The following is a 7,160-nucleotide window of genomic DNA, read 5'->3' as shown; positions in this document are numbered from 1 at the left end:
CCCCCACCCGCATGCCGGCTGTAATTACTCGCCCTTAGCAGTCTCCTGATGAGGAATTCACGTTTTCCCCAAAATAAGTGTAATTAAGAAGGAGAACGATACCAGGGCAGTAAATGAAAACCACCTTACTTGCCATAAAACAGGTTAGCATTGGAGGCAGACGCAGCAGAAACAAAACGTTGCCGAGTTCTGGCCGGGATCCCGGTATTTGCCGGCACTCGGGTCCTGACACCTGCTGCTACTTGTTTAAAAGGGAAGAAGTGGGGGCGGAAATGGCCAGTGTCAGAAAGCGGTCCAGGCCATTCTACCACCAGATGAAAATCTGGTGTTTCTTACCGCAGGAATCAGTGTCATTTAATAGTGTCCAGGCATCACCTAACCGCCCCTTCGGAGCAGCTAAAACGGCCTTGGGGACCCGCTCTGCTGTGTGGGGGGAGCTCGGAACCGGCAGATCCGGCCGGGGTCACACACCTCGCAGGCGAGGGGCAGAGGCTGGGTGTCTGTCCTTGCCCCCCCCCCGCCCCGTCCTCCCTGCCTCACCTCCCTCTACACTGGCAGGTTGCCATGTGGCCTCGAGGAGACGAAGATCAGAGGGTCTAGGAAGCGGGTCAGCCACACCTGCAGGCACGTGCAGAGAGCTCCCTGCATCTGTGCGCTGAGCTGAGAGGAGGCCCCGGGACGCCGTGAGGGTCCCCTGAGGGCGCTCCCCAGAGCTCTGCCGGAACGTGGGGGCTGCTGGACCCATCACGAAATCGGCCCCTTTCCTGCCCCACCAGGAGGCGTGGGAAGATGTCACCATAGGACTGCAACCAAAGTCCCTGCTTCAGAGCCACAAAGCAGGATGTGTGGTCCATCACTCCTGGGCCCCATCTCCCAAAAATGCCCCCCAAAAAAGTCACCTCTCGGCACTGTCCCCCAACTTCCTGCCCAGAAGCCTCCTGCAGGAGGGGGACCTCAGAGGACCCCTGTGCTTGGGGGGGGCAGGACGTCCGGGGGGGCCAGAAGTGGAGGCAGGGAGTGTCAAGCAGCAGGAGGACGCTGGGGGGCTGGGTACCATGGCTGGCGGAATGGGGCAGGGGCTGCGGAGTGACTGGAGCAGGACTGGATGGAGAGTTTTCACTGGAGAGACGGGGAAGGGGGCTCATCCAGGACGGGCTGGAGAGGTAGGGAGGGCTTTGTGGCTCAGGGAGGGAGGGGACCGTTGGTGGGGACGCCCCGGGCCCCACTGATACCATGTCACCCCATCACCCCACAGGACTGACCCTCAGAGCCAGTTCAGGCCCGAGAGGTCCTGGGATTCTCGAGAGGAGAAACCCCTTTGCCCCCAGCAAAGCGAGACGTGTGCAGGGGTCTATGTCAGCAGAGGCTCGTGTGTCTAAATGAAAAACTGTTGTTTAATGCCATTTGCTTCCAAGTTGTGACCCACCCTGTGTCCCTTACCTGGGGATGTACCTCACCGACCTGGCCTTCATCGAAGAGGGGACGCCCAATTACACGGAGGACGGCCTGGTCAACTTCTCCAAGATGAGAATGGTGAGTTTCCCGGCCGCCGCGGGGGGCGTCCAAGCCCAGACCTGAGTCCCAGGGCCACCGGGCGTGCTCCACCGGGCATGTGCTCTCGGAACCCTGCGTCTGGCTCCTCCAACGTGGGCCGGGGCTCCCCCTGAGGCACAGGCCGCATACGGCAGGCCGGGGCCGGCCTTGCTGCACTCCCTCCGATGATGCCCGCAGGCGGAGGGGTGGGTGCTCCTGGCACGGCATGCCCCACCCCAGAGACGAGCAGCCTGAGGCTCGGGGGGACGGGGGGCCAGTGACCAACCCACGGTCACCCCGCAGGTGAAGGACAGCACTCTCTGGGTCTAGAGCCGCGTCTGTACGACCCAAGGTCTGTCCCTTTATCTGCACCCCTTCTTTTACTGTCCATATGAACACTTAATTCGTGGGGCCCAACGAATTCATGACTGCAGCACGTCCCGAGCACAGGCGAGTAGGTTTCAAATTTGCCCCGAGATTGCTGGGGCCTGGGAGGGGCAGGGGCCGAGTCGTAGTCGGCCCGTCTGGCGTCCCCGGGACCTCGGACCGGTGCCTGGCGGTGGGCTTCCGCCAAAGATTTCCTTCCCTCGAAGGGCTTCTCTGTCACACACAAGCTGGGAGCACCGTCGGGGGACGGGTCAGGGCCCCCTCTCGGGGCGCCTGCCCACAGCGGGCACTCAGCGTGTGGCCGGGGCCTTGACCTCTGCTGAGAAGCGGCGGCTGCTTTGGGATGATGGCCCGCCCGCCCCACTGATGGGATGGGCCGTGTCTCTCACGCGCACCGGCAGCCTGTAGGGTGTCGACCGGTCCCACCTGTGGGGACAGGTTGTTGCTTCACAGGGAGGCACGTGCCCCGCTGGGGCTTCCGGGAGGCCGCGTGTCTGGATTAGGAGGCGACTCCCGGCTTCGCTGCTGGTGCCCCTTCTGTGCTGCGGAGTGGGGGGGGACGGAGACAGCAAACTGTCTTCTCAAACTCCCCTCCTCCTCGCAGATATCTCACATCATCCGAGAGATTCGCCAGTTCCAACAAACCGCGTACAAAATAGAACACCAGGTGAAGGTAAGCGCTCCGCCCGTGCCAGCGGCTCTCACGCAGGCGCTCGGTCCGGACCCCCTCCTTCCTCCCTGTCCCTCCACGTCCGACCCCCTTCACTCAGGGCTCCCCGGGGCTCCGCTCAAACGCCAGCCCTGCCAGGAAGCCCTCCCTCTTCCATTCCCCTGACCAGCGGTGAGCTCTCCCGGCCTCATGCAGCGGTGGGTGCTGACCCGGCCGCCCCGGGCTGATTTTGAGCAGCCCCGGGGTGGCCGATGATCCCGTCTGGTCCCCCACCGAGGCAAGGGAGACAGCGTTCACGTCTTCTTGAAAAGTAGTCCGGTCCCCAGTTGCACAGTTCATAGCTGGGGAGGGCAGGCGGTGGAAAGCCCCCCAGCGACCAAGTCCCCGTCCCGAGGCAGCGGGGTCCCCATCTCCGTGCAAATGCGAGCAGGGCCGAGCTTTTTCCCTCTGACGTCGCGCAGGACACCTCGTCGTTCTGAGTCCTTTTCTTCCTCTGAGACCATTTGTCTTAGCGCCGCAGAGACCCGTCTCCTTGATCAGTTCTCTCACGATGGTCACCTAGGTTGGTTCCCCCCGTGGCTGCTGCCGCAGGGGCGGGAGAGAACCCACGCAGGTCCGTACAGGGGTGCTGCCGGCGGGGGGGCCTGCCTGAGGGGGCTGCAGCAGACTGGCCTGAACCAGGTGAGCCTGGGCTCCTGGAAGGATCCGGAACCTGGTCCTCAGGATGGTGCGAAGCCAGGAAAGGAGCTTACAGAACTGGTATAATTTGCATCTGGAAAGACTGCGTGTTGGTCTCCCTTCGCGCTCTGAACCACGTGCCCATTTTACAGATAAGTCACTGAGGCTTGCTGACCCAAACTTTGGCTTCCAATCCTATGACCTACTTTCTGCCCAGAGATCCGTCCCCTCTCATCCAGAGCCCCTCAGCCTTCTAGCTCACGGCTCAGAGTGTCCAGCCCCAGACTGACCCCCACGCACCCCAGAAAATCAAGCTTCACTTTCCTTTGCAGCAGATTTGCCCTCTGAGAATCTGATTTTGAGAAAAACCAGTGGGTTACCGATGGGGCCCCTTTGCCCTTGCTCTGTGTTCATTCTGTCATTCCACAAATACTTCTTGATACGTGCTACGTGCCAGGCATTGGGTCAGGCCCGGGGCCCTTCCTCCAAGCTCCACCTCGAGTGCCGACACGTGGAAATGTCACCGGCTATGGACTCCTGTCCCTGACTGCTTCACGGAGGTGTGTTGGCGGCCCGTCTCCCCTGACGCAGAGCTGTGCGGGGAGCTCGACCTCGAGCATGCTCTCGATGGAGAGAACTGGCTGATCCCTGCGCCGGGGCCTGGGGGGCTTGAGGGTCAAAATTTCTGTGCTCGAGGATGGGGGTGTCCGCGGGAGGCTGAAGCTGGGCGAGGAAGACCCGTGGCCGTACCCTCCCTCACGCCTTTCTCGGGGTGTGGGCTGATCTAGACTGGGACCCTGGGAGGCCACCCCTGGAGATGCCGCCGAGAGCCTGAGTCGGACACAGTCATCACTGCGTCTGCGACTGGGAGCCAGCGTGCTAGCCGCTCCCTCCCCCCAGTAGCACGGGGTCCGGGGTCCGGGAGCCAGGATGCTCGCTGCCGAGACCCGGCTTTGCTCTAGCTGCCACCGCAGATTCCCCCACACGGTGGAAGACCTGCGATGTCTTCTTCCTTCTGCCCTGGGTTTCTGAGCAAAGAAACGAACCTTTGGTTCCAAACAGCTGACAAATGAACGAGCCTTGGGAAGATGCTTGGCGAAGCTGGGGCTGCCCGGGGGTGGGGGGATAGCTGGGCTCTGGCCCCTCAGGCCCATGTAATCGTAGGAACCCAGCCTGTGACATGGGAGGGGGGGAGAGTGAGTCCGAAGCCCTGCGTCCTCCTGATGGTCCCGTCCAAGGTCTGGTCACGGGGTGAGCCGGGCGAGGCCAGACAGGGAGCCTGGCCCTCACACAGCCGTTTCCACTTTCCTCTCTCGGGGTGCAGCGGCTCGGCGCTCCGTCAGCCTAACGTTTAAATCTATCTTTGCAACATAAAGACATGCTGAGAGAACACGTAAGCCCCCAGACACCCAACACTCCGATTCTATACCTGGCAAGGTCCATTTTTTTTTTCAAAACAGGAGCCCAAAATCGGGGCAGCTGGGTGGCTCAGTCAGTTAAGCGTCTGCCTTCAGCTCAGGTCATGATCTCAGGGTCCTGGGGTCGAGCCCTACATCAGGTTCCCTGCTCAGCGAGGAGCCTGCTTCTCCCTCTCCCACTGCTCCATGGTCTCTCTCTCTCTCTCTCTCTCTCTCTCTCAAATAAACAAATAAAATCTTTTAAAAAATAAAAAGCCCCAAATACTTCATCTAGTGTTCCGCCAAAGAAACAGCAGGCGAGGGTCATGCTGACCGCCCATGACCTGGCGTTACTGTCGGGACGATGTTAACGGTTATACTGAGACAACACAAAGACAGAACAGTGCGTGAGGCCTGTTAGCGCCGCGCACCGGCCTGGCCGCCCGGCAGAGGGCCTGCCCCCTGGGGCCCCCGCATCCGCCGTCGGGTGTCCCGGGGGCCCCATGATCCGCGGCCACTTCTCCTTCTGTGTCTTCCTCCCCTCAGGTGACCCAGTACCTGCTGGACCGGTCCTTCGTGATGGACGAGGAAAGCCTGTACGAGTCCTCTCTGCGCATGGAGCCCAAACTGCCCACCTGAGCCGGGCCGGCCGTTCCCCGGACACGCGCTGTGTGACGTTGTACATAGTTGTCTGGTCCCCGGGTTCTCCTCTCTAGTGTGCTTCTCCAAGAACACCAGTCCGTTCTCGTTCTTAGATTCCTGTAGACCGGAATAGGCGTCTCGGCTCCGTTCCCGACGTCGCCCCTCCCCGCGTCCCGCAGCGCCTGGTTCTTTCCAACGACGACGTCCAAGTCTTCCTGGCCCCTCACTCTCTCGGAAGGGGGGCAGACCCCGTGCGGACGCGAGCCTGGGCACCCTCCTGCTTCCGGCCCGCCCCGGCCCAGGCCCCCGGGCTGCGTGCCCCCCGCCCCGGGCGTCCTCCCAGCATGTCTCATGTAGTTGTTCTAACTGGGGGGGTGGGGGGAGGCGGGAGGGGACCGCACCCTGAAGTCCAGTCACTCACAGATCTCCCCGCTGACAGTGATGCCAATTTCCAAAGCAGCTTTTTCAGCCAAAATCACAGGGGTCCAAGCTCCCCCGTCCCCCAGTAACCTCGATGGAGCGGCGTCCTGTCCACCGAGAACCATGCCCCGCGACACCAGCGCTGCCACCTTGCGCAGGCCCCGCGCGCCCCTCGCTCTAGGACTCACACCAGGTAGCATGAGCAGCCGTCTCCGCAACCCCGGACGCGGCCCCGGCACGTCCCGAGGGAAACGGAGTCACAGCGCAAGGTCGCGTCGCCTCCGCCGACCGCGGCCCCGCGCTCGCTGCAAGTCGGGGACACGGAACACGTCACTCCTCCTCTCTTAGCTGCCCAACGGCCACTACAGCTTACGTTGACATGCTGAGTCTGTCTGCTTTGTGAAAATAGTCCCACACTGTAGAACTAGGGAGCCAGCCCCCGAGTGTTTCTGTTGCACACACTGTAGCCCTGTCTGAGCGCCTTCTAGCAGGGATACGGCACCGCAGTGTTTATTCGGTGAGTGCCACCATCGATTTTTTACACCGCCCAGCAGAGAGGACGCGGTTCGCTCACGCGGCAGGCATGCTCACGGCGACACACGGACAACTTTTGCTGTAAGCAATACCTAGTGGTATGAGAATTCTATTTCAAGTCCTACAGTATTTCAACTTACGGCTTGTTTGGAAAAAAAGAAATTTCCATTTTTGTAAAAATATATGTTTCCTGATTACCTCTTGCTAATAAATCTCTTCTATCTCAGGGTGAACAGTGAGTTTTGACGGGTTTCATTCGCTCACTCAAGGGGCATCTGAGGAGCCCCTGGTCCTTCCCAGACCCCTGGGCTGGGGCCGGAGATCCAGAGTGACGAGGACGCAGACCCTGGCCTTGGGGACTCGCGGTCTGATGAGGGGGACCGGCTCAGCGACCTGCTGCCCCGGGACAAACAAATCACACCAACGCTTTAATGACTTGGAACAGTTTCTGTTAGGTTTCTGAGCACTGGGGGGTGAGGACAGGACTTTCCTGAGGTCAGGGCCACAGCAGCTGGGGTTTCCTGAAGGCTCCACTGGGCGGGGGGTTATGTCCAGGACTGGACAGGGTGTCCAGGACGGCGCTCTCAGTGGCTGGAAGTTGATGTTGGCTGGGGGCTGGGCTGGGGCTGTCCGCCCAGCACCCTCACCTGGCCTCTCCCTGTGGCTTGGGCTCCCCGGGGTGGTCACTGGGTCCCAAGAGCCACCTTCCAAGAGGCTCGGGCAAAAGCTGCAAGGCTTCTATGACCCAGCCTCAGACTTCCTACCACATCGCATGGATCCAGTACGTCACCAAGTCCCGCTGGGTCACAAGGGGAAGGGGACCCCACTGCTCTTCCTGATGGGAAGAGGGGCAAAGGATTCACAGCATCTTTCAGTCACTAGACACAAACCACTGAGCC

At 61.2% G+C, this 7,160-nt stretch overlaps 1 protein-coding gene across 3 annotated transcripts in view; it reads left to right on the top strand.

Annotated features, from left to right (window-relative positions):
• The window catches only part of RASGRF1 (Ras protein specific guanine nucleotide releasing factor 1), a 100,067-nt gene extending 93,573 nt beyond the window's left edge, over nt 1-6,494 (top strand). The window contains exons 26-28 of one of the 3 annotated variants that reach the window (XM_019803534.2): nt 1,416-1,533; nt 2,525-2,593; nt 5,212-6,494. In XM_019803534.2, the coding sequence (XP_019659093.1) occupies nt 1,416-1,533; nt 2,525-2,593; nt 5,212-5,304 (280 nt within the window). In that variant the 3' untranslated portion in view covers nt 5,305-6,494. Of the gene's footprint in view, nt 1-1,415; nt 1,534-2,524; nt 2,594-5,211 lie in introns of those variants that run through there. The other 2 variants (XM_002923000.2, XM_019803535.2) reach the window with 2 other exon arrangements.
• The last annotated feature ends 666 nt before the right edge of the window (nt 6,495-7,160 follow it).

This window comes from Ailuropoda melanoleuca, chromosome 9 (assembly GCF_002007445.2).
Source record: "Ailuropoda melanoleuca isolate Jingjing chromosome 9, ASM200744v2, whole genome shotgun sequence".
Taxonomy (NCBI): Eukaryota; Metazoa; Chordata; class Mammalia; order Carnivora; family Ursidae; genus Ailuropoda; species Ailuropoda melanoleuca.
This window is presented reverse-complemented; position numbering and strand designations above follow the sequence as displayed.